Genomic DNA, 26,585 nt, shown 5'->3' with positions numbered 1-26,585 from the left:
TTTAGTTGGCCTGAAGCTGGAAAACAAAGCCGCTCCCTCCCTCTAGCTGGAGTACGGTCCCAGGAAGGCCCAGAGTCAGCTCAGCCCTGGCCCATGCACATGTAAATCGCTCCCTCTGCTGCTGAAGATATGGTCAGGTTATAAGGTTGTAGGAATTCAAAGAATTGTTTTAGAAAACTCCTTCCAGACTAGCCTCAGGCTCAGACCATGGATATCCCTCTGCTGCTTCATGAAGAGATTAGAAAGGTGCAGCCAACCACATATGCTAGAAGGCAGGATGTTCAGCCAAGGTTAACGTTAGATTTAGGGATGACAACTATATAATTTATCCTCCAATTCAGGACACTTCTGAGACTGAAAGGGGACCTATTATTATGCCAGAACAACAGGCACAAACTGGGATGCAGTCATCCTAAATCTAGGACCAAGTCAACAAAAATCCACATTAGTATTTTCAAAATAACAAAATCTTAATGATAAAGAAACAAGAAAACTAAAACCAAACCCAAATACATACACACGCACACAAACTGAAGTCAGAGTTTTTGTTTGTTTTTTGAGACGGTCTCAGTCTGTGGCCCAAGCTGCAGTGCAGTGGTGTGGTCTTGGCTCACTGCAGCCTCTGCCTGCCGGGTTCCAGTGATCCTCCTGCTAGTGCATGCCACCACACTCAGCTAATTTTTTTATTTATTTATTTTTTTTTGGTAGAGACAAGGTCTCGCTATATTGCCCAGGCTGGTCTGGAACTCCCGGGCTCAAGTGATCCTCCAGCCTCAGCATCCCAAAGTGCTGGGATTAACAGTGTAAGCCAAGGTGCCTGGCCTAGATTTCTGTTTAAATACCATCAAAATGCCCTATTGTAGATTCTGGAGTCAGTACAATTTCAGCTCAGATCTTTAAATAGCGGTGCAGTCCAATAGGACTTTATGTGATGATGGAAGTATTCTATATCTGCACTGTTTAACGTGGTAGCCACTGGACAAATGTGATGGTTGAGCACACAGAATGTGGCTAGTGCAAATAAAAAAATCGGAGTCTTTAACTTCACTTCAATAGCCACACATAACTAGAGGCGTCATAATAGTGCAAGTCTGTCCTTATAATCCCTGAGACACTTGGAAAATTATATTGCAAATCACCCTAAAGTATTTTTGTTTTTACTTTTAATTAAGAAAAAACTTTGAGATGGGGGGGCGGGTCTTGCTATGTTGCTCAGGCTGTACTTGAACTCCTGGGCCCAAGCAATCTTCCTGCCTCAGCTTCCAGAGTAGCTGGGATAAGAGACTTGTCCCACTGCACCTGCCAGCCCAATACCTAAAGCATTTTTGATTTGAGATAAATATATTGTATCTTCAAGCTCTATTTGGCCTGGGAAATAATTCATGTATTTTACAAAGCGTTCCGCTTTAAGAATGTGAAGCTCTAATTAGATTTCAGGTATAATAGTCAACTGAGCTATAACATACCAGACATTGGTTATTTGAGATTTTACTTTGTAATCGAGTAATTTAGTCACCACTCTTATGAGGGAATAAGCCAGAGCCAGGACCGTATATTACCCGGTAAAGTTGCAGAGAAGACTTGAGACTTGTAAGATTGGACCTGGCTGCAGTCCCGTGGTCAGTAACATCTGCAACATTATACAGCCAGCGGATCAGCTCTTCCAGTTGACAGCAAAATGTCTGCAGAGACAAATAAAAGGACACATGGTGTTACTGATCGAACAGCCATTCATGTTATCAAAAGGCTAAAAATATCAGGAGGACTTGGAGACAGACTGCACCTTTAGTCTCCTCTCTTCTCCTTGCTCACCTGTCCCCACTCCACGACTCTAGACCTCCCTCTGCCAGAGCAATGAAAACCACAGCCTGGTGTGACACCAAAAATGACAGGATGAGAAAACCCAGCCTTGCAGGTGGGAATGGAGCAGCCCAGAAAAGGTGTGCCTGCCATGGAAACCAATTATTGGATCAGCACCATTACTAACTAGAATCAGCATCTTGGAGCCAGATACGTCCATGTTTCTCTGGAAAAGTGAATGCAAAATAAATGACTAAAATCATGACTAACCTGAAGCTATACCCAAGAACAACTTCACCTCATGGCATCTCAATCTTTTATCGGTAAAGAACGGTCCATGATAACATGTCCTACCTACCCCACAAAATAATCACGTCACCTCCCTGGAAGGTGAAAGTCCTTCTCAAGCGCTAGGACATGTTCCTGGACAGGCACATTCCCGAACCTTCAACACGGGTCTGGGAATGCACCGAAGCCCTCAACATGAATTATTTAATGCACACAACATCCCAAGAAGGCAGGGCTCCACATTTTACAAACAAGCAAACTCAGGGAGACTGAGCTGACATTCCAAAGACAGCCGTGCCATGTTTCAAATTCAGATGCCTGGCACCAATAACCCTGTTCCACGCAGTGTTCCTTATACCTCCAGATATTAAGATAGTTGGTCCACAAAAGACGGTCCAGTGGCCACAAAGTCTAGAAAACAGTACATCCAATGCCCCTAACTTCGCACTTACACCACTTTGGCAAATGAAGCTCTGAGAAGTCCTGCAGTCAAGAAAGCCACTTACTTTTGTTTAGCCCGGTGTTTCCTAAAGGCCCCTATGCACAGAACCCTTTTTGTTCAGAATACCTCTGAGTTACGAAGTAGCCAAGGGTAGTAAGAGCTCAGCCTCTATAAACAGTCTACCTGGGTCTGATTCCTGGCTCAAGCCCTTGCTAATTATAAGTGGGCAGGTTACCTAACCTCTCTCTGCTCTTTTCTCCAAAAGGTAAAATGAGAACAGTGCTTACCTGGTAAAAGTTGTGAGGATTGTATAAGATAAGGTACAGCACAATGCCTGGCACATAAAAAGTGCCTGGTCAACATGAACATGTTTTATTATGATGTTAGTGGATTGGGGGAAGAGACAAGACACCTGTACACAAAGCCTCCTAATGTTGAGTGTCGTTACCTTCACACATTGCACCAGTGATTCTTTTCCCTGTTCTCCTCCTTTCCTGGGAAGCTGCCCTTCAGCATCTAGGTCTGAGAATGGCCACCGGTCCAACCTAGCTGGCAAGGAGGAGCGTGTTTTCAGCAGTCCAGAGGAGACCCCGAGGGCCTGGCCGCTCCCCAGACTGCCTTCCCCTGCGGAGTCCTGGGCACGGACGAAGGAGCGCAGGAAACAGGGGTTCTGGCCCTCAGGATCCCCAGATCCTCGGAGGGCAGCTCCAGGTGGCAGCTGGCTTTGGCTGGAGCTTGAAGGGAGGGAAGCTGGCCCATCACTGTCTGACACTTCCAGGGGGCTCTGCCCTTTAATATCCCCAGTGGGCAGGGTAACCAAGGTAGAAATGGATCCTAGATACGAAACCAGGCTAGAAACCTGTGTCAGCCGAGCGGGCAGGGCAAGATACTCGTCGTCACTTTCCACTTCCTCTTCTGATTTCCACCTAGACTCTGTGCAGGTAGGGCGCCGGGCACTCTGGCTGGTCCTCTTCTCCCTCTCTGGACTGGGCAAGGGCCACCCTCTGTCCTGTGTCCTTAGCTGAGGAGAGCCCATATCAAGGTGCTTGCCTGCAGCCAGCCGGTCCTTCGCGCCCCTCAGGGCTGGCTCTCTGCGCTCCCAAGGAGCATCCCTACTGCCTGGGGCTCTGGGAGTAGATGCAAGTTGGCTCCAAGATGCCAAGCCCATGCCACCCTGTTTCTGGGGTACTCCAGAGGGCCACTGCTTAAGGCTTGGCTCTCTGGGCCCAGAAAATGGAAGGGCAGTGGCCTCCGCTGTTGGGCAGTTGGGGGAGACATTAGTAGGCGATTTGAGGGTGCTTGCCGGAGAGACAGAGAAGCTATCCAGGTCTACCCCCGAGTCCTGCGGGACAGGGTCGGCCGGCACACGGCTATCAAGGTGCTTTGGAAGCTGAGGCCTGGGCCTCAGTGGGTAAGTATAGTCAAGCAGATCTTCATACTCTTTATTTGGGTTCCAGAGAGGGGAGTGGCGGTCGGGTGATGGAGGCAGGGAATCTGGCAGCACACAGGCCCAATATTCAGCCTGGAAGGACAGGCGTCTCCTGCCTAGCCCAGAAGCATCACCCCCAGAGAACACAGGCTGTGGTGACCACTGGGGCCGAGGTCCTAGCCCCACCACAGAGGAGGGTTCCTGGGGGACGACCAGCTCCAGGGAGGAGGAGACCTTGGCCAGAGGACCACCACGAGGCTCCGCCTTCTCTTGGTGACCCTGGAGACTGCTGCCTGTGGAGGAAGCAGAGACGCTGCAGACGGAAGGCTGAGGAGCTGCGGAACCTGGACTCAGCACGGACTTCCACTGCGACAGGCAAGAGAGACCTGAGCTGTGAGGCTGCTGGCTGAGGTCCAGTGCCTGGGGCAAATCCACTAGGGATGGATCATCTTCGGTATCAGCATCATGTCCTGAGCAAACAGTTGTTCTGGGAAGGCTCAAAGTCTGAGGGAGCTCCTCGGAGGCAGAAAGCTTGGTCTTCTCCACCTGCAATGATCAAAGGGACAAAAAGCACTTGGGTGAAAATCAAACCCAATTTCTTTCTCAGATGACAACCCAGGAGTTTCCTTGTGGGTCTAGACAGTATTTAGGAAAGATCTTAAAATGAAAAGTCTGCTGCCTGGGGCAAGAACCAGGCAGTGTGCACTGCCAGCAGGAGCACTGAGACCCTGCCTGCCTGGGAAGCAAGGTGACTTGACTCCCATCTCCAGTCCCCTCCAAGGTTCTTCCTCCACCGGTATCCAGGGTGTGAGTGAGCAGAACTCGGACAGCTCTGTCATGCTGAAGCTGGAATACAGTCCCGTACCTCTGAGAAGCATCTCCTGGCAGACGAAACCCTCAGTCATTCTGTCGCTAATAGGACACGTCCAAACCCAAGAGGTCGCCCCAGGCCCCATCCTGCTCAGTTCACAAGCCAGTGGTAACCGAACACTAGCAGAATGACTGGTTCATCTCTGCTTCTTCACTGGATTTTTATCTGCTTGATGAAGAACTCAACCCCGAGGGAAGCAGGACAGCACAGCGTTGCTCCAAACATGGGTTTTAGAGCTAGACAAACCTGAGGCCAGCCCCTGACTTTGCCACCTTCCAAATGTGTGACTTCGAGCCTCACTCTCCTCCCCTCATGGCACCAGCTCCTCAGAAGGTAAGGATTAAATACACCCATGTGTGCAAAGCACATGATAAGAGCTTAACAAACAACAGGAATTCTAACAATATGCACCAGACTCATCCTCGTGAAAGGCCATTTCTGTGTCTGTTTATTATTCGCTTCCTGCCTCGCTGAATCTCTGACTCACAGGTGCCAGAGCCTCCCACCGCCCCTTGCTCCCAGGCAGGTGGGGCCCAGCCTCTGTTCTCTCCCAGTCCCTCTCAGAACCTCCTCACAGGATGCAGCTCCACAAGGGGACCGTGCAGCAGCCAAGCCTACAATGACACCGAGAAGATCAAAGCCATTCCCAGGAAAGGCCTTGGCAAGCAGAACAGAAAAGAATGTAAGAGCTGGGCAGAACAGATCATTCAGGTCACCTCCCAATGATGCTGAGGGCCTAAAAGATCTGGTGATTTGCCTGCAGTCACAGAACCTGTAGGATTCCCTGCCCCATGTGACTCCCACTAGGAGAAGCTGCCTGGCAGTCAGAGAAGCCCAAAGAATTCTCCTTCACCAGGGACAGTGCTGCCTACTACACGGCTCCAAGGTTCTGACATGTCCCTTGGGTCTGAAGAGGATTTAGTTCAGAGGCCCCAGGAACCCAAAGCCCTGGACACACCTTTCCCAAGTCTCTTCAGGGTACCCCTAAAGCCTTTAGATCACCAAGTCAGAAACAGTACAGGGCTCCCCTTGCCAGAATTCCCCTGGCCTACACCTCTGGGCCACAGCCTCTTGGCCATACAATCCCTGGTCCTCAAAAAGTCACCAGTCACTCTTGAGGAACAGGAGATACCGTGGACAGTCCCCCCTGGCTGGTCCTAAGGCCCAGCTCTCCAGCTGAACCCACAAAACAGAAATCATCATACTCAGGCCCCTCTAATTCCTCACCCTGCACAGTGGCCAGGAAAGGATGCGAGATGGTGAGGAAATCCTAGAACAAACTCCCAAAGGACAGCAACGGGTCCACCTACAGTCTTGCCTTAGTACCTACCTGGCTTTCCCCAGAGAGCAGAAGGTCTCCAGACCCCATGGTGGTAGGAGGCAGGCCACCGAGTGCAGGCTCAGACCTCTCAGCTACGGGCTCTCTGCTGGCGTCACTGGCCTGTGGCTGGTGGGCTCTAGAGAGGCCGCCAGGGTCAGTCCCAATCCAGCAAGCAGGGGCAGGTATCCCTTCTGCCCCCCATACAGGGGAGATGAGCCCTCCCTCAGCATCCAGGTGTGGGGGCTGCTCCCCACTCACAGGCCCTGGGGGGTCCAGTTCCCGCTCCCCGCAGTTCCCTCTCCCATAAGACTGGGCCTTTGTGTCTTCAGATGCTTCCGCTTCTGCCTTTTCTTCACCCAGGGCCATTGAGACTCCCTACCTAGGTCAGGGTTCTGCTGAAGACTTCAGCTTCCTACAAAACAGGGGAGGGGAGAGAAAAATATAAATCTTCTGCATCTGTGTTCAGGAAGCCTTGTTTTTTTAACAATTAAGGCAAACATATTTTTGGCCAAAGGAAAAAGGATACAAATGATGACTACTTCCTCAGAGGAGCACGGAGTTCCGGCTTTTCCCTGGCCCCAGACCTTTCCAAAGGGGACACAGAAGCACACCATTTTCCCCTCTGCTTTCATAGTGGATGGTGCCATCCCCACCAGCAGACACCCAGGAGGGTCAACACAGGTCCAAAGTCCAATCAAGGCTGGGGTCCTGCCTAAGTCGCCTTTTTGCCCTTTTAGCCCAACCCCACTGGAAAAGAGTCCTGGTGGGACCCTTCCTGTGCACAGGCCCACAGTGGTTCTGTTGTCCTAACAGTCCCCTCAGCAAGCAACTCAAGCCTGGCTCTGACTGTTCTATCCTAGAGAACAGCAAGTCAGGCCATGCCCAGGCCTCAGCTGGGCACTGGAAGAATGCCCCCCAAGATGCTTGGCTCTGCCTGGCAGAGGAGGCAGGACCCTTTTTTCTTTTTTTCAAGACAGGGTCTTACTCTGTTACCCAGGCTGGAGTGCAGCGGTGTGATCTCAGCTCACTGCAGCCTCAACCTCCCTGGGCTCAGATGATCCTCCCACCTCAGCCTCCTGAGTAGCTGGGACTAAAGGCACAGGTCACCACGCCTGGCTAATTTTTGCATTTTTTGTAGAGACGGGGTTTCACCATGTTGCCCAGGCTGCAACCCTCTCAAAGCACAGAAACCACATCCAGGCTGTGGAACAGGTAAGGGCTTCTTGTTCCAAGGATGGCCAGTGACCAAAGAGAAAGATCAGCAACTCTCCTCAGGCTGGCCTGGGTTATGCTGCACCTGATGACGGAGGGAAGCTGTGGAAAGCTGGTGGCTAACAGTGGTAGGGTAAGTGTAACACGGCATGTATGCACATGAGAGTGAGAGCCAGGCGGCAGGCAGGTAGGCGAGGGAGCATAGGCAGAGCACTCAGGGAAGGATGATGATTTGGGAGCTGAATCTGCAAACAGGACCATTCCAATACAAAGAGGTTCAGGAACAACAGAGGGACACCACCCTCAGCCTAAGCATGCCAGCAAGAGCTGGTGCTGGGAGCCCTGGCGGGATGGGGCAGGGGGCCAAAAGGCCAACAGGAGGAAGACTAACGCTGGGAGGACATGGAAGGGGAGGTGACAGAACCGTGAATGCCCAGGATGTCGGCAGCTACCTGGAGTGCACTGGGTCAATCTCAAAGCTTAAGTGTGGGCAGAAATGGCCTTGTTTCCTCAGACAGGAAGCAAAGAGATGGTAAGAGGAGATGCTGGTGGACAGCCTGCAAAGGCGGGAGTGGCTGTGGCTGCGGGCTCATCCTACTCAGCTCGCACACTGGGAAATACCACCTAGATGGGCACTGCACACACTGAGGCCTCCTCGCACTGGGATCCAAGAGGCCCCTTCCCTACCCTGCCTGATGGAGAATGCCAGGCTCCAGCCTGATTCAGAGGTGACCATGGAGGAGAGCATGCCCTTCGCATGGACTCTCGTCTAATTCCCACAACCACCAGGTGGGGCAGGAACTAATCAGAAAAACAATTATTTTTGAGTGGTAATATACAGCTTAAATGTAAAATGCACAATAGATATAAGTCTCTCTCCGCCCTTGTCCCCCATTCCTTTGCTAAAATGAGCCAGGGCAGGCAGAGCATCTATGACAGTGCCTGGCATGGTATGGACACTAAGTGTTGGCTATTGTCATTAGTGTCATGGGGAGGCATCAACAGAATCAGTGTAACAGGCCACCTTACAAGGAAGGACAAAGGAGCCAAACAGGAGAAAAAGCAGCCCATTTTTAAATATAAATCAAACAAAATATTTACTACTAGATACTCCCACAAAAACAGGGAACCAGCCTCACTAGTTTTGTGTATGACTCTTGTTTCCTGATGCAAATACTATTTCATCCTTCCCTCCCTTTTTTTTTTTTTTCCTGGAGACTGAGTCTTGCTCTGTCACCCAGGCTAGAGTTCAGTGGCGTGATCTCGGCTCACTGCAATCTCCACCTCCCGGATTCAAGTGATTCTCCTACCTCAGCCTCCCGGTAGCTGGGACTACAGGCGTGTGCCACCACGCCTGGCTAATTTTTTTTTTTTTTTTTTTTTTGAGGCGGAGTCTTCACTCTGTCCCCCAGGCTGGAGTGCAGTGGCACCATCTCGGCTCACTGCAAGCTCCGCCTCCCGGGTTCGCACCATTCTCCTGCCTCAGCCTCCCGAGTAGCTGGGACTACAGGCGCCCGCCACCGCGCCCGGCTAATTTTTTTTGTATTTTTGTAGAGACGGGGTTTCACCTTGTTAGCCAGGATGGTCTCGATCTCCTGACCTCGTGATCCGCCCGCCTCGGCCTCCCAAAGTGCAGGGATTACAGGCGTGAGCCACCGCGCCCGGCCTGCCTGGCTAATTTTTTTGTATTTTTAGCAGAGACAGGGTTTCACCATGTTAGCCAGGCTGGTCTTGAACTTCTGACCTCAGGATATCCACCCACCTCCCAAAGTGCTGGGATTACAGGCATGAGCCACTGCACCAGGCTTATCCTTCCCTCTTTTAAAATATAAAAGGAGCAAACAAACTGTATGAGTCATACTATTCAGAACGTTGCTTTTCTTTTCTCTACAAAAAACGTCTAGGGGATCATTCCTAAGCAATACAGCAGGTCCTTCAGTAACATCACTTGGTCCAATGTCTTTTTTTTGAGACCTCGAGTCTCGCTCTGTCTCCCAGGCTGGTGTGCAGTGGTGCAATCTCGGCTCACTGCAACCTCTGCCTCCTGGGTTCAAGCAATTCTCTTGCCTCAGTCTCCCGAGTAGCTGGGATTACAGGCGCCCGCCACCACACCTGGCTAATTTTTCTATTTTTAGTAGAGGTGGGGTTTCACCATCTTGGCCAGGCTGGTCTTGAACTTCTGACCTTGTGATCCACCTGCCTCAGTCTCCCAAAGTGCTGGGATTACAAGGGTGAGCCACTGCACCTGGCCAATATTTGTATTTTTAATAGAGATGGGGTTTCACCATCTTGGCCAGGTTGGTCTTGAACTTCTGACCTTGTGATCCACCCGCCTCAGCCTCCCAAAGTGCTGGGATTACAGGCATGAGCCACACTGCCCAGTCGGTCCAATGTCTTCTCATTATATCACTGATGAGAAGAAACCCTGATTCCTGGCTGAGGTCATTGTCTGTATGGAGTGTACACATTCTCCCCATTTCTGCTTGGATGATATCCAGTTTATCTGGATACTCAGGTTTCCTTCCACATCCCAAAAATATATACTTAGGTGAATGGGGCTGACTACATGGTCCTGGTCTGAGTTGGTGGTATATGAGTGAGTGCGCCCTGCCATGGGATGACGTCCTGCCCATGACTGGTTCCCTCCTTACACCCTCAGCTGCTGGGACAGGCTCCAGCCACCTGCGACCTTGAACCCATTTGAGTAAGCAGGTAAATCATAACCTTTTTTTTTTTTTTTTTTAAGATGAAGTCTCGGTTCGTCACCCAGGCTGAAGTGCAGTGGCGCGATCTTGGCTCACTGCAACCTCTGTCCCCTGGCTTCAAGCCATTCTCCTGCCTCAGCCTTCTGAGTAGCTGGCACTACAGACACTCACCACCATGCCTGACTAATTTTTGTATTTTTAGTAGAGATGGGGTTTCACCATGATGGCCAGGCTGATCTGGAACTCCTGACCTCGAATGATCCGCCCTAGTTGGCCTCCCAAAGTGCAGGGATTACAGGCATGAGCCACCATGCCTGGCTCATCTTACTTGTTTTTATTCATCTTTCATAAATGTATGTACAGCTCACATTTATTTCAATATTTAATTTAGAAGTGTTTTACAGTTTATTTAGAAGTTTGATGATGCTTTCATAACCAGAAATATGCCATAGGAGCTTAACTCTTATTTATATCAATTAGACTATGGTAAAATTGGTTTCTTCATATGTCCTTTCAAGTGGCAGTCACGGTTTCCAAAAACCTACTGATGACATCAAGTGAGAACTTATTGTACACAGAGAGCTTCCTCTTTCCTTTTTATTACTGCCCAGTGCTGTATTCTGGTGCAAGGACGCACTAGTTTATTTCACCAGTCCCTTATTAGTGGACATCTGGGTTATTTCTAGTCCTTTTTGCTAGTCCAAACAATGCTATGATGAGTCACTATGCACACACATATGTGCTGGCACATCCTCAGCACAAATTGCAGAAGTAGAGCTGCTGAGGCAAGGGGTGCCCACGGGCATGCTTTTGGCACACACTGCCAAGTGGCCCTCTGCTGAGTGGTATCACTCTACACTCCACCAGCACATGTGAGGGCCAGTTCCCACGGGAGCCAGGGTCTTTAATCCTCATGTCACAGATGGGGAAATGAAGGATCTGAGCAAGACAAGTCCAGGACTGCCCAACTCCAGAGCCCAAGCTGTTTATGAACCAAGTGGGGAATAAGTGATCAAACAGTTAAGCCACAAAGCAGAAGAGGGAGAAGACTGGTGGAGGGACAATGAGAAGAGTGACAAGTCTTGCTGCGACAGAGATCTTATGGAGCCACATCCTCACCTGGTGGCTCTTTAAGAAACTGCACATGAAGATGTTTACAGGCAAGGTGTGTTTTCACAACTAGGGGAACACGCTGAGCCCTTGAGCTGGAAAAAACAGGGTGAAGGCCGGGTATAGCCCATAATTCCCAAATGCTACTTCTTGCTCCGTTTCTAAAAACTCTCTCAATGGCCAGAGATCCCCACACCCCTCACTAAAGGGTGCGGTCTTGAGACAGGGTGCTGGAATAAGATGATGGTGCGGCAAAGGAGGGGTGCAAACAAATTATCCCTTTGTTTTGATGATGTAGTTTTTATTTATCTTGTCTGGACCTCATTATTCAAAAAAAAGGAGGTATCTATTTATCCTGGAGAGATGGGGAGTGGTGAGCTATTACAAACTATTCATTTGACATCCCTAAGTAACTCACAAGGATACACACAAACCTAAATTAGGTTAGTGGTGTGGCCAAAGCCCCTTCAGCAACCAGGTAAGAAGGTCTGAAATTCAATGATGCTCATGGAAATGGTGCGTCTATAATGACGGAATGAAGGTAGTTACTCTCTCAGACTGGATAAACAGTCCCTTCCTAATTTTATTAATCTGCCTGACAAATCATGCTTTTCCCCCTGTACTATACAAGTTTATTATGAGAACCAAGACAGACACGTGTGAAAGAAAATGAAAACCAATCCATAATGCATTCAAAACTGTCTATGAAATGTTACCAAAATGCAACGAAAGGGAGAAATCAGTTGGGATAAATATAATCGGGGAAAACTTCCTGAATTAATGACTGAAGACAAACCACTTTTAAAACAGCAATCATGCTGAAGAAAACACTGGCCCAGGCTATGATAAATGCACAAGTTTTGGATTCCTAGGACTCAACTCTGTCTGCACCTGCCAGGTGGCCATCCGTTAACACTGCAAGGTCTGATCTTCATTTCCATAGATTCAAGATTTTACATATCATTACTTCTAACCCTCTGGGGTAGGGATGGAGGGGACAGATTCGGTTTGGAACTTTTAATAAGAGACAGCTTATCCTTCTCAGACTGGTGAACAGCACTTGTTGTGTTGGACCCACAATGTCTCCCAGGTCATCAGCTTTAAACAATCTCCTAATGAGGGGCCTCCTGTTCTCGGATCACACATTTTATAGTGTTCTGGAGGCTAGTAGCTCCATGATGGGGCACAGGCCCCAGTCTCCTCCCAAATGAAGAAAGTGCCAGGAGGTTGGACTGAATGACAGGAGGCATCAGAGCACAATGAACTCAACCCTCTCCTCTGAGAAAGGTCTGTACACACCAGAACGGCCTTGTCCTTTGTCCAAACCAAGAGACAAGGCACATAAGCTTCAGGATATTCTAGGGACCATCTGGAGTTCGCTATTAAAATTCTAGTTTCCAGAACCTGAAGAGGCTGTATGATCCACCAGATATAATTAGGAGTGATGTAGGCTTGGCTTACTCTCACCCTACAGTAAAAATACGCCCACAAATCATGCACGTGGTAACACAAACTCTAAGCCTGGACATCTGACCCTTCTTGGTATATGCTGCATCACCCTAGGACACTCCTGTCACAGCTGCCGGGCTTCCTCCCGCTCACTTCTGTCCAGGATGGAGAGAGGAGGACTGGGAACTGTGGGAGGGGCGAGGCTCTGCTCTTGCTCTTGACTAAACCCCTCAAACAGATGATCAACTAGAGAGCAATCCTCCTTTGAACAAAAAAAGACCTCCCGCAGGACTTTTTTTTTTTTTTTTTTTTGAGATAGAGTCTCGCTCTGTCGCCCAGGCTGTAGTGCAGTGGCACAATTGCAGCTTACTGCAACCTCTGCCTCCCAGGTTCAAGGGATTCTCATGCCTCAGCCTCCCAAATCGCTGGGATTACAGGCATGCACCACCATGCCTGGCTCATTTTTTGTATCTTTAGTATGGACAGGGTTTCGACATGTTGCCAGGGCTCGTCTCAAACTCCTGAGCTCAGGCAATCCACCCGCCTAGGCCTCCCAAGGTGCTGGGTTTACAGATATGAGCCACCATGCCTGGCCTCTTTTTTTTTTTTTTTGTAGATGGACACTCACTCTGTCGCCTAGGCTGGAGTGCAGCAGTGAGACCTTGGCTCACTGCAACCTCTGCCTCGTGGGTTCAAGCAATTCTCCTGGCTTAGCCTCCCAAGCAGCTGGGACTACAGGCACATGCCACCATGCCCTGCTAATTTTTCTATTTTTAGTAGATACGGGGTTTCACCATGTTGGCCAGGCTAGTCTTGAACTCCTCACCTCAAATGACCCGCCAGCCTCGGCCTCCCACAGTGTTGGGATTACAGGCGGGAGCTACCACGCATGGCCAGAACTCTTTAAGTCGTGAGCTCCTTTTAGAACAATCTAATTTATACCAACTTTGCCCTGGGAGCTCTGTCCTGGCAAGGGCTTGTCTCTGTACCTGAGCGCACAGTCACCTGTGCCAGCTACAGAGGCCAGGTGTTGTCAGACTGAGCAAGCCCTATGAGTTCAGGGTCAAAACCTCGACACTTGTTTTCACAGGAGGCCACAGGTATAATTGATAATTGCTATGAACACACAGTGGCAGAACCTGCCCACAGAACTAGACAAAGAGGCTTTCCATGCTGCTCTTTCTCCAATAACATGAAACTGTCCACAAGGAAACAGAAGGCAGGACCCAGCAGAGGTTGCTGGAAGAACTCCAGGGGAACTAGATTTATGGAATAAAGGAGCTTAAAGGCAGAGGCCAAGTGGCGTGGGAGGCAGCAGAAAAGGAGGTAAAGACACGTAGCGGAAGCCAACAAAGGGGCCAGTCACAAGAGGTGACTGAGGCCTGCTTCAGGGTGGTGTGGGTGCCAGAAAAACTGTGGCTAGAGGTCTGAGACTGGGAGGCCAGCAGCAAAGAGCAACTGCCATTTCCACCTGCTCCTGCCCTGCCGAGAAGTCCCCCTGGAGCCCCACAGTCCCCCATACCAGCCTTGTCTTCCACTGTGAGGTAGGTCACTCTGAGCACTTTGTACCCCTTCTCTGCAGATAAAACCAAAGTAAAGTGAAAATGAAGAAAAGACTCAAAGCTACAGAGGGTAAACTATGTGTGCTGTGGCTTGGCCATGGGCCGAGGCCATCCCCAGGATCCTCAGGCACCACAAGCCCGTTCTTTTCTTCCCAGGGCTGCTTCTGGAAGTTTTGCTTAGAGTCAAAAGAACAGAAGGAGTCTCCCAAGGGCCTAGGAGGAGCCAGTGGGTCCCTCTAGATCAATGTGGTAGGGAGGGCCGTGGGCCAGGCTGCTTGGCTGTCTGTTCCCTCACCTTCTCACTCACTTATCTGTCGGCTGACTGACCAGGGCCACCAGACAGCCTCCCAGCAAGGCCAGTCTTCTCACTTACAGGGCAAAGTCTTCAGATGGCTTTTTTTTTTTTTTTTTAAATTTGCGATGGAGTCTTGCTTTGTTGCCCAGGCTAGAGTGCAGTGGCGCTATCTCACTGGACCCTCTACCTCCTAGGTTCAAGCAATTCTCCTGCCTCAGTCTCCTGAGTAGTTGGGATTACAGGCACCCACCACCACGCCTGGCTAATTTTTGTATTTTTAGTAGAGACAGGGTTTCACCATGTTGGCCAGGCTGGTCTCGAACTCCTGACCTCATGTGATCCTCCTGCCTCGGCCTCCCAAAATGTTGGGATTACAGGCGTGAGCCACTGCGCCCAGCCTAGATAGCCTTTAAAGAAATGTAAGTCACATCTACAAGGAGCTTGACTGAGTCCCAGTTACTCCTCCCCTCAACTCCAAGTTCTCTGGCCTCCTCAGCAGTCAGGAGAGTGTCTGTGTGTAACAAAGCTCAATGTACAAGGATGCCGAGGTTTGAATATGTCAATCAACTGCACCTTTTTTTCCCACCAAAGAGCAAAGCAGAAAAACACCTTCCTTATAAGAAAAATCACTGTCAGAAGAGGCTGTACCTGGACCACATGGGTGCATTTCCATAGACCATAGCTTTTACTATACTGACAGTTTTTATTTTTCCACTTATTATTTTTGTAAGAGACAAGGCCTCGCTATGCTGCCCAGGCTGGTCTCAAACTCCTGAACTCAAGCCATCCTCCCTCCTTGGCCTCCCAAAGTGCTGGGATAACAGGCATGGGCCACGGTGCCCGGCCCTGACACTTTTTTTGTGAGGTCATCAGGCTACATGTATGAAGACTGAGAAGAATCTTACCGATTCTCTCAAGAGATACTATTTAGAATGCCACTCACTGTACCATAGCATTCTCTTTGGAGAACCCATGGGAGAATTCTCTGGCCTCAATAACAGAAACAGCTGTCTCCACTCAGCAGACATTTTCACTTTGTAAGTACTGGCAAAACTGATAAAAAAAAAATTTCCCTCTGCTTTGGCTGCTACAAAGCTCAGGGCCAAATACACAATCTCACTTGAGTAAAATGCATAGGACAGAGAGGTACTTGCCTTTTTGTGCTAATCTCTCCCTTGACCTTCTCCTTTTTTTTTTTTTTTCACTCCATGTGCCTCAATTGCTTTTATTAAAAATCTTGTTATATCAAAGTATCTTGGAACAATTCCTCGAATAGTTTTTTTTTTGAACAAGATAAATTGTTAAAACAAAAAATAGAAAAAAGCTCCTAAAGCCAAGATTTTATTCCAATACCATAAGAAAATAAAACCCATTTACCCAATACTTCTACAAAGCAAATGTAGATACTCGGGTTAGTACTTCACTATCAAAGTGTGATCCAGCACCAGCAGCATCTGCATTACCTCAGAGCTTGTAGGGAATGCAGATTCTCAGGTCCTACCCCAGAACCTTGGAATGAGAACCTGCAGTTTAGCAGTATCTCCAGATAACTTGGTAAGCACAATGTTTCAGAAGCACTGGGTTGGTAAGTAAGGCTGTTTCAGCACCCTGAGAAGGAACAACTAAAATAGCTTTACAACCATTCCTTGGGTGCCTATATGCCAGTTACACACAAGAAAATTTACGGTCCTTGTCTTCAAGGCCTCTGCAAAAGGACATTAGAAAAGGCTTACACCTTGTGGCAGGTTTTTAATGGCTAATTATAGAATACCACAGCTGGAAGGGAGTCCTCAGAAATAATAATATTCCCTAGAAAGAATTTGAGATTCACGGTGGCTATGTTAAAAACAGAATCACAGACCTGAAATTCTCCTGTGCCAGTTACAGGTGAGAAGGGGAAAGGTGTTTGTTCTGGAAACTGGAAATAATTTAAGATAAACTGGTATGCCAAGGGAGCTTACAGCTACAAGGAAATGTGCAACTTAACCTGTTTCCTGTAACCAGAAAGTGGTACAGGAAAACCTGGAAGTGACGCAGTGTCCCCCAAGGGTTGTATCTGACACCCCTAGCTGGCAGACAGGTCTAAAGCCAACAGGAACACTTCTTGGGCTTTTCACAATGTTTGTGAACAACATTAAAGACAGTAGTTTCTTCATGAGAACAAATTTAAGTTATAAGGAGAGTCCACCTCCATAAACTCTGCTTCTATCTGGATGGATCAACCATGTAAAGATTTTCTGTCAGCCACACGAGGCCCCAGTCTATGTAGCTCCTGTGATTTTACATGACCATTTCAGGTACTAGACCCCATTAAGAGTGTATCAGGTACAACTGTAACTCTTGGCCAAACTGCTATTTGGCACCGAATCAATCTTTAGCTGGTGGTGAGACTGCAGACACATAAACAGATAATATTCTATGGAATACTTTCACTGTGGAAAGAGAATCAGCAAAGGCTAAAGAGATGTTTAAAAATCAGCCATCAGGTTGGGCACGGTGGCTCATGCCTGTAATTCCAGCACTTTGGGCGGCTGAGGTGGGCGGATCACCTGAGGTCAGGGGTTCAAGACCAGGCTGGTCAACATGGCGAAACCCTGTCTCTACAAAAAATACAAAAATTAGCGGGACGTGGTGGTGGGCGCCTGTAACCCCAGCTACTTGGCAGGCTGAGGCAGGAGAACTGCTCGAACTCGGGAGGAGGAGGTTGCAGTGAGCTGAGATTCTGCCACTGCACTCCAGCCTGGCCAAGAGGAGTGAAACTCCCTCTCAAAAAAAGAAAAAAATCCGCCATCAGATAACGGGCCAGGCACCGTGGCTCATGCCTGTAATCGCTTGAGCCCAGGAGTTCAAACCAGCCTGGGCAATATAGAGAGACATCATCTCTACAACAAAATAGAAAATTAGCTGGGCGTGGTGATGTGCACCTGTGATCCCAGCTACTTGGGAGGCTGAGGTGAGAGGGACTCTTGACTCCAGGAGGCTGAGGTCACAGTGAGTTGAGATCATGCCACTGCACTCCAGCCTGGGTGATGGAGTCAGACCCTGTCTCAAAAAAAGGGATCGGATAAGGACCAAAAAGCAGAGAGATCCTGAAAGGTCAAGTACTATACAGATATTTCATATTAGTGAGTGTATTCAAGTATCCATTTATTTTTCTCCTAACAACTGCTAACAGCTAACAGCTACAGATCATTTTCTTTGTGCCAGGAACTATGGTAGGCACTTTACATTAATATCTTATTTAATCCTCATAACCCACCACATAGGTACTATTACTATTCCCATTTTCAGGATGAGGAAACCAAGACACAGAGAAGTTAAATAACTTAATGACATGCCTGTAATCCCAGCACTCTGGGAGGCAGAGGCAGGAGGATTGCTTGAGCCTAGGAGTTCAAGACCAGCCTGGACAACATGGCAAGAACCCCATCACCATTAAAACAAACAAACAAACAAACAAACAAACTTAATCAGAGTTAGTAACATGGCAGAGCTAAAGTCTGACTTAGAAAGCCTGAGCTTAGCTGCCTCCCTAACCTGTAAGAATAACTGGCTCAAGAAGTTAAATAAATATTTCTGTTGTGTCACCTTTGGGCTACCATGCTGATTTTGTTTCCTTTTGGCTTCCTTCCATCATTGAGTGCCTTTTATGTTCCAAGCATTGTGCTAGGGGCTGGGGAAACCGCAGTACAGTGTGATGTGTAAAAATAGAGGTCGGAGAAGGTAGCCCTGAACAGGGAGGAGTTATCAGTCGCAGGGTGAGTAAGTGCCTTCGAAAGCTTTGCAAAAGAGCTTAAACTGAATTCCTTGTTTTTTTCGTTGCTGTTGTTTTGTTTTCTAAGTGGGACAGAATTGACTCAACAGAGGGTGGGAAAGGGGAATGGAGTGAACAAAGTAAAAAGTGGTGACTTCTAGATCTTTCAACTAAACCCAAAGCAAACTGACCCAACACCCTTTGTCACGCACTTTAACACAACATTCTCCGTACCCTAGATCTGAGGACTGTTAGATTATTTACAAATGCTACCTCCCTTCGTGGTCCTGATGAATTCCCAGTGAGGTCCAATCTGCCCTGGCAGGTTTCCGCTCATTTTTGTTACAAACAATACACTGAACCCAAACTACTAATCATCAAGGGCTGGAACAGGTTTTGGACATTCGTCCCCAGGCTGCTGAGAACTGTTCTAGTGATGACAGTTAGAAAGGGTAGCCCTCCGAGGCAAAAAAAAATGAGACATCTAGATTTTTTTCGCTCCGCATCTGGGCGCTGCAGCATCCACGGCGATAAGAAGACATCACTGGTCTCCATCTTTCGAGGGGGAAAGGCCCGCGCTGCACTAGTCCCGACTGGGTATCTGGGTAAACAGCCCACGCTCGACAGAGGCCTGAGGGAAAGTGACCTCCCCCGGGGCCCAGGCCGACCAGCAGCGCAGCTGCTCCGCCACCAGATGCGCGGACTCGCGCGCTCCCTCGCCGCGCCCGGGCACTCCCAAGCCCAGCCGCCCGCCTCGGCCCCGACCCCTCGGCCGCCACAACACACGCCGTTCCGCCCGCAAAATGGAGGCGAAGGCACGAGGCGCCCCCGCCCCCAGGGAGCCTTTGTGCCCTTGCCGGCGGGGACGCGAGGCCAGACGGCCCGCACCGCAAGGGCCCCGCAAGCACCGAAGGGAAGGGGCGGAGGGGGCCGGGCTGCGCGCGCGGATCTAGCCCCGGCCACCGCCCCCAGTGCCGCGGGCACCCTGGACACCAGCACCAGGGCGCGGGACGCTGCCTACCTACCGCACCGCGAACGCTTCGCAAGTCCGGAACGGCCTCAGCAGCCCCATGCGGTGGCCCCAAGCTGGGGGGCCCTGACTGCACCCGCGGCCCTCCAACCGCAGCCCAAAACGCGCAGGGCGGGACCGAGCGCCAACCACGCCCTTCGGACGCGGTGACCACACCCTTCTTCCCGCCCCTTCTCCCTCCGCGGGAGAGCGTTCGGCAGTGTCGCGCAGCCAATCTCAACCCTCAGTCCGGGTCTCGACCAATACATGGACGCTCCTGCAAGATGAGCCCGCCCCCTACTTCGTCTTGGCCTATGGGAAGCCGGGACTTCTTCAGCTGCTGTCATCCCTCGTTTTTGGAGCTCCGACCTCAGCTTCGCCTGAGAGCCGGGTTGTGCAAGGGCGGGTCATTCTGGGGCGCTTAGGGGTGGGTGCCGGGGGACGCGCTTTCCCGCGTGAAGGTCGCGCCAGGAGTCATGCGTACATTCGTTCATTTTGCTCTGGACGTACTGATGTTTCTACGCGCCGCCGCCACGAGGTGGTCCCACCTCCTTTCGCTGTGTTTCTGTTTACATTCGCATCTGCGAGACCCGGCGGCGCGACCGAGGCCCGAACAGGTGCTGTGGGGCGAGGCGGGGAGCCAGTGCCTAGGGGAGCTCCCCAGGCCGGGTGGTTGAGGCCAGCTTCGGGGGGAGGTGGAGCTCTGGCTCGCAGAGAATGGGAAGGGTGTGGAAAATGAACTGGGAGCTGCTTAGCGACTCCGAGCTGCCTGCTCTGATGGGAAATTGGTGATGGAGTCAGAGGGAAGTGGGAGGCAGCTTGTGGGAGGCCAGGGTGCACACTCTGTCCCCTGCCAGCATGAGACCTAGGAGCTTTCATATATCTCTAACTAACTGTCTGTCTATTTTGCAGAGATGGGATCTTGCTGTGTTGCCAAGGCTGGGCTTGAACTGGACTCAGACTGTCCTCCCGCCTCAGCCTCCCAGAGTGCTGGAATTACAGGCGTGAGCCACTCTATCCCGTCCCCTAGGAGCTTAATGACACTGCCCTTTAGCTTTTACTGCTCAGCAGAATCCGGAGGCATAGAGGAACTACCACCTAGCTGGCGTGGGGAAGGGGTCCTCCCTTCTGATGGTTTTCTCTCAGCAGCACTTTCAACAATCTGGCTTCTGCTGAATATCTCCTCAATTCATAAAACAGGTGTCTGTAAATGTCAACCCCAGCTCGGTGCAGGGTACAAATTTTTTCCTGCAGAGCTCTTGTGTCCCAGGTAGTTTAGGAGACAAGGACTTGTTTGGTTTTCCCAGACCTGTCAGGACAGCTCAGAGGTTTTGTCTAACCCACGGGTCACAAACTTTTGACAACAGCAGCATCTAGCCCACAGATGGTTTTATTTGGGCATCACATAGGTTTTCTTTGTTTGTTTGCTTTTGTTTTTTTAATAAGAATTTGAATCCCACCAACACCACTGGTCCATTAAGTAACCGCCAGCCTTCACACATTTGCTGTCTACCCGAAGGGATTGGTGTTTGTGACCCTAGATCTTTTCTATACACAGAACACCTCCAGTGGAGTCACCTAATCCCACAGCCAAGTCACCTCTGCTGAACAGAGAACTGTACAAAGTCCAAACAGGCATACATATCCTTATGGTTTCCCAATCTATAAGAGAGGGGATAGGATGAAGGATTCCCAAGGTTCCTTTTGGTTCTGACGTTCTGTAATTTTGTGTTGTGAGCAGCTTTTGTTTTTGCCCGATGGGAAAACTTTCCTTTGGGGAATTGTCTGCAGTCCCCTGGATCAGATGGTTCTTTAGCACCACACTTCTCTGGCCTCTCGAGGCAGGATGGGTGTGGAGAAGGGGAGGTGTGGGGCCCAGGCTTGGCCAACTATAGTCTCCCTCCTCTTGTTCTCAGATTTCCCCAGGGATGTGCACATGACCAAACCTAAGATGATCTGAGCCCTTGTCAGGGATTTTAGAGAATAAGGGTGGGAGAAAGAGGCTCTTTCCTCTGGTGTTTCTGAGCATGGGAAAAATAGGCCTGGAGCTGTCTGTAGTTATACTCCTTGCACCGGCAATGCTGGAGAACCAGGTCTGGAAATGTTAGGAACCAGCTAAGCCATCCTGCTTTGGTACTTTGATTAGGGTGCATGCCAGCTCCTTTGGTGGTGACATGAATTATTTTTCAACTCTTCTCACTCAAGATTCAAGTTTTGGGAAGGACCATTTACTAGGCCTAGTCTAGGTTATGTGCCTGTGTTCCAATTGCTAATAGGCAAATAGAGTTCTGGTTTCTCCTGTGGCTTCTAGTCAGGGAGGCCTAGCCTCATAGCAAGACTCAGTGTGTGGGGGCCTCCCCTCAAATGAGAAGAATGAGACGCTGGGTTGCCAAAAGTTGCTCCACTATAGGCCGTCTCTCAGGCTGCCCAGCGTTCACAGAAGTGCTTTCAAAGGTAAATGAAAATGCTGCCATCCAACAAAATGCGAGGATCTCTCCTACAACAGAATTTACTTATCCCTTCCCCAAAGCAGGGCATCTCAAAATCTCCTCGTTTATTGTATTTGGCCCAAGTCCAACTTCTGTTAAGTGATGTTCCATTCTTCCTTTCAGTTTCATCATCATCCCATCCCGTCGTTGCAATGCGTAAACTAAATTGTAAAGTTAAGCATCACTGATAGACTTTAGATACAATTGTGAAGAGAAAGGAAATGAAAGAAAAGGACAATAGCTAAAAACTCTCCATTTATATATAATACAGCAAGAAGGGAAATACCGTTAGAGGTTATAATCCTCATTTTTGTAACTGGTAATGAAGCTTTATTGTCATTTACAATTTTCCTTCTCTGCTACCTATTCCAGGTCCCTCTTTCCTTCACACAACCCCTCAGCTGGCCAGGATTCTTTGCCTGGTTGGGTTAAGCAAGTTTTTGTTCTTGAGGAGGTTGTAGGTAGGTTGTAGTTTGTCTGTAGGTGGTGCAGTATGTTGCCATCAACTTGTGCCCTGGCATGAGAGTGATGAGGTGCCTCAGGAGACCTCCTGGGTTCTAGTATTGCTCCTCTTGCCTCCGTGGCGTGACAGCAACCCCACTTCCTCCTAAGCGTCGAGATCAGTCACCAAACAGCATGTGACCTGTGGCATGAGGAGACCACATCAATTTCAGTTTCCAGTTAATAGGAACCATTATTGTAGTTCTGGTGAAAGCATTGTACTAAAATATCTAAACCAGCTGGTTTGAGGAAAAGCAAAGATAAATCATCAGGTATGATTTGAGAAGTGCCACACCCGTTGTTTCCAGCAATGATATTCTGCTGTGGAAGAAACTATTGGTCGTTGGTTCAGAGTTTTGTCTCCCAGCAGGCACTTGAACTAATTTTTTTTTTTTTAATTAAAAATTTTGGCCAGCTGGTGGCTTCTTGCTTGGTGGCCGGGAGCCAGATTCCATGCTAGGCAGGAGCAAGGTGCAGCCGGTGGGAATGCAGGAGAGGCCAGTCGCTTGTTTTGAGACTTTCGAAACAGCAGCCTGGGAACCAACAGAGAAGATTCCGTCTTCCAGTGGTTGCCACTGTCTGCCAACTCACTTGTCTCCATCCTCAGTCATCTTTTAAAAATACGTAGTGACGCTCTAGCTGTCTGGTTCTTCACGGGGAATGTGAAGTCTGACATCATTCCTATTGCCATGAAATCTGAAACTCAGCGTCATTCTCACTGAAAATTGCCTTGGAGTTTGACAAACCCTTTCCCCAGTGATACTGAAAGGTTGTTTTGTTTTTGTTTTGTTTTTTTGAGATAGTGTCTCACTCTGTCACCCAGCTGGGGCTGGAGTGCAGTAGCACGATCTTGGCCTACTGCAACCTCCACCTCCCAGGTTCAGGGGATTCTCCGGCCTCATCCTCCCGAGTAGCTGGGATTACAGGCACCCACCACCATGCCTGGCTAATTTTTGTGTTTTTAGAAGAGACGGTTTCATCATGTTGGTAAGGCTGGTCTTGAACTCCTGACCTCAGGTGATCCACCTGCCTTGGTCTCCCAAATTGCTGGGATTACAGGTGTGAGCCACCACACCTGGTCAGATGCAAGTTATTTTGAGCTAAACAGAAGAGCTACCAACATCCGTATAAAGTAACTAAAAGAACAAAATAAAAAAAGTTTCAACTAATGAAAATTCTTCCCACCAACCACAACTCCATCCAACAGCCAAAAAGCAGAGGAAAACTAACATAATACTTTTCATATGAAGTAAATATCATTTAGTAAGCAGCTGCAGCTATAAAGAATACCAAAAATCAGACATTAAAAAACTCAAAATAGAAATGGACACAAAGCAGAAAGCTATAAAATGAGAACTGACTAAATTCAGGAAAGAAGTAGAAGAAAAAGCCAAAATAATCTTGAGATATGGAAACTAAATTACATTGTGTCCACGGGAAAATAGGTTAGCCTAAAAATTCAAGAAAGAGCATTCATAAATTTAAAACAGCCAAGAGAACTCAAAACAAATTTGAAAAAGAAGGAAAAATATCAGAAAAAAAGAGAAGATAGACAGAAGTTAACATATTCATCACTGAAGTCTCCAAAGAAGAGAAACATGACAATGAAACAAAGCTATAACTGGAGATAGTTTTCTGGATATAAAATAAAACATGAATTTTTGGGACCAAAGGTACCTGGAGAAAAACTGACTCAGTATCATTAGCCTCAGTGAAATGCAAATCAAAACCACAATTATAGCCACTAGGATGGCTATAAAAAATGTAACAACGTGTTGATGAGGATGTGGAGAAATTGGAACTCATACTTGGCTGGTAAGACTGTCAAATGGAGGCTGGGCACAGTGGCTCATACCTGTAATTCCAACTCTGCCAGGCTAACGTGGTAGGATCGCTAGGGCCCAGTAGGTCAAGGTTGCAGTGAGCTGTGATTGTACCACTGCACTCCAGCCTGAGCAACAGGGTGAGACCTTGTCTCAAAAGAAAGGAAAAAAAAAAGTATGTCAAATAATACAGCCACTTTGGAAAGCAGTCTGGAAGTTTCTCAAAAATTAAACATAAAGTTACCATATGACCCAGCAGTTCCACTCCTATGTGCATATCCAAGATAAATTAAAACATATGTTCATATAAAAACTTGTACATGATTGGTTATTGCAGCATTATTCACAAGAGCCAAAAAGTGGAAACAACCCAAATACCCATTAACTGATGAATGGGTAAGTAAAATACAGGATATCCATAATATGGAACGTTATCCGGCAGTAAAATCAATGCTACAGAATGTAGACAAACTTGCTATACAATGTGGGTGAACCATGAAAACATGCCAAGTGAAAGAAGCCAGTCACAGAAGACCACATAGATGATTCCATTCGTGTGACACATCCAGAATAGGCAAATCTATGAAGATGGTAGATTAGCAGTTACCTAGGGCTCCAGGAATTCAGGGGAATGGGAAGTGACCACTAATGGGTAACAGTTTCTTTTAGGGGTAATGAACTAAATTTGATGGTTCTAAACTTGACTGTGATGATGCTTGCACAACTCTGTGAATAAACTAAAACCATGGAACTGTGTACTGTAAATGGGTGAACTGTATAGTAGGGAAGTTATATCTCAAGAAAGCTGTTTTTTTAAAAAAAGATATAGGAGTCAACTTGAAGGACTTTTTCTTTTTTTTTTCTTTTCTTTTCTTTTTTTTGAGACAGAGCCTTGCTCTTTCTCCCAGGCTGGAGTGCAGTGGTACGATCTCACCTGACTGCAACCTCTGCCTCCCTGGTTCAAGTGATTCTCCTGCCTCAGCCTGCTGAATTATAGGTGCTTGCCCCCACACCCGGCTAATTTTTTTTTTTTCTTTCAGTAGAGACAGGGTTTTACCATGTTGACCAGGCTGGTCTCAAACTCATGACCTCAAGTGATCCACCTGCCTCAGCCTCCCAAAATGCTGGGATTACAGGCATGAGCTACCACATCCGGCCTTGAAGGACTTTTTCATTGGCCAAATTTGGGACAATCTGCAAATAAAAATTAATGTTAATTATTATTTAATTATATTTTAAGTATAATTGTATTTATATTTAAGATAATTATATACTGAAATGTATAATTAACTTCAATATAATTAGTAGGTATATAGTTAAGTATATATGCTTAATATATGATTATATTTAAAATTTATATAATCTATTAAGTATTAATATATAGTACTATGTAATGTTTAACATATATAAATATATAATGTATTAAATGTTAATGTAAAATAAATATTTGTAATCTATAATTATAATTGATTATAATATAATAATTTTTTGAAAATCATGGTCCATAGTCAATCTCAAACAAAACATAAGAAAACAGGGAGAGAAAAAGAAAAGCTCGTCTTTACAGAGTGATAGATGTAAGAGGAATGTTAGATTAGACAATTACCCTTTTGGAAACTCAAATGTAATAATTAACCAAGATAAGGATTACTAATGGATGCTAAAACTATTGGGAAAAAAGTTTCTGGGAACAAGGTATTCACACAGACTCCCAAGTATTGCCCCACTGATTATTTACTAATTACAAAAGGGAAATTATGCATTTATGATGGAAAGACTGAGCAGTTACCACCATAACCAAGTGATCAAACATCACCAATAATGGGACTACTAGATATGTGCCTCCTAAGTAAAATTCTTTCCAAAAATATTTAACCTAACTTCCTGCTTACAGGAAATACAGTAGATACTGGTATAAGATGAACACCATTAGGAAGTAATCATCTCCAGAATATGGGATATTATGTAGCTGCACTAGACGAATTTGGTTCAACTTTTATGTAACAAAGTTATGAGTTGTTTTTCAGTTGCTAATGGAGCCTAAGGTCATGTAACCTGAGCAGGCCCAGATTAAACAAGTGTGTAGTCACAGGGCGGAACCTAAGTGCTCAGAGGAGCAGGGACTGAATTAGGAAGCTGACATTGCATGGCTGGATCTATGATGCAATCAGATTGAGCTCTGGCATCACTCCTTAGCAGGATCCAGTGAGATCATGCCTCTTGGCATTACCTCATTGCAAGATCCAGTCAGATCATGCCTCATTACCCTATGCTTATAAAATCTGACACAGCCCGGAGCTCAGGAAGGCATTGCTTTGGGAGCTATCTATACCCATTGTTCTCTTTACTAGTTGTAAGTAATAAAATCCCCTTGTTAAATCCTGCTTGGTTGTGGCCATTGGGTTGTCACTTACCAAGTGACCTAGCCCACCTGTTGTGTGGGCAACAGTTATACAAAACAGTTGGCCTGAACTCTTCAAAAATGTCAACAGTATGAAAAACAATACCCAGAAATAAATATATTG

General features: G+C 47.7%; 1 protein-coding gene across 4 annotated transcripts in view; it reads right to left on the bottom strand.

The window, feature by feature from the left end:
* Window positions 1-19,414, bottom strand: part of CEP68 (centrosomal protein 68) — a 28,179-nt gene extending 8,765 nt beyond the window's left edge. For 2 of the 4 annotated variants that reach the window (XM_025405733.1, XM_025405735.1), the window contains exons 1-4: window positions 19,260-19,414; window positions 6,161-6,563; window positions 2,979-4,505; window positions 1,560-1,682 (exon numbers count right to left, since the gene is read on the bottom strand). In XM_025405733.1, coding sequence (XP_025261518.1) covers window positions 1,560-1,682; window positions 2,979-4,505; window positions 6,161-6,517 — 2,007 coding nt within the window. In that variant the 5' untranslated portion in view covers window positions 6,518-6,563; window positions 19,260-19,414. The remainder of the gene's footprint in view (window positions 1-1,559; window positions 1,683-2,978; window positions 4,506-6,160; window positions 6,564-19,259) is intronic. The other 2 variants (XM_025405736.1, XM_025405734.1) reach the window with 2 other exon arrangements.
* Between the last annotated feature and the right edge of the window lie 7,171 nt (window positions 19,415-26,585).

Source organism: Theropithecus gelada, chromosome 13 (genome assembly GCF_003255815.1).
Source record: "Theropithecus gelada isolate Dixy chromosome 13, Tgel_1.0, whole genome shotgun sequence".
In the NCBI taxonomy this organism is placed as follows: Eukaryota; Metazoa; Chordata; class Mammalia; order Primates; family Cercopithecidae; genus Theropithecus; species Theropithecus gelada.
Note: the sequence above shows the minus strand (reverse complement) of the source record. Positions and strands in the feature narration are given on the sequence as shown.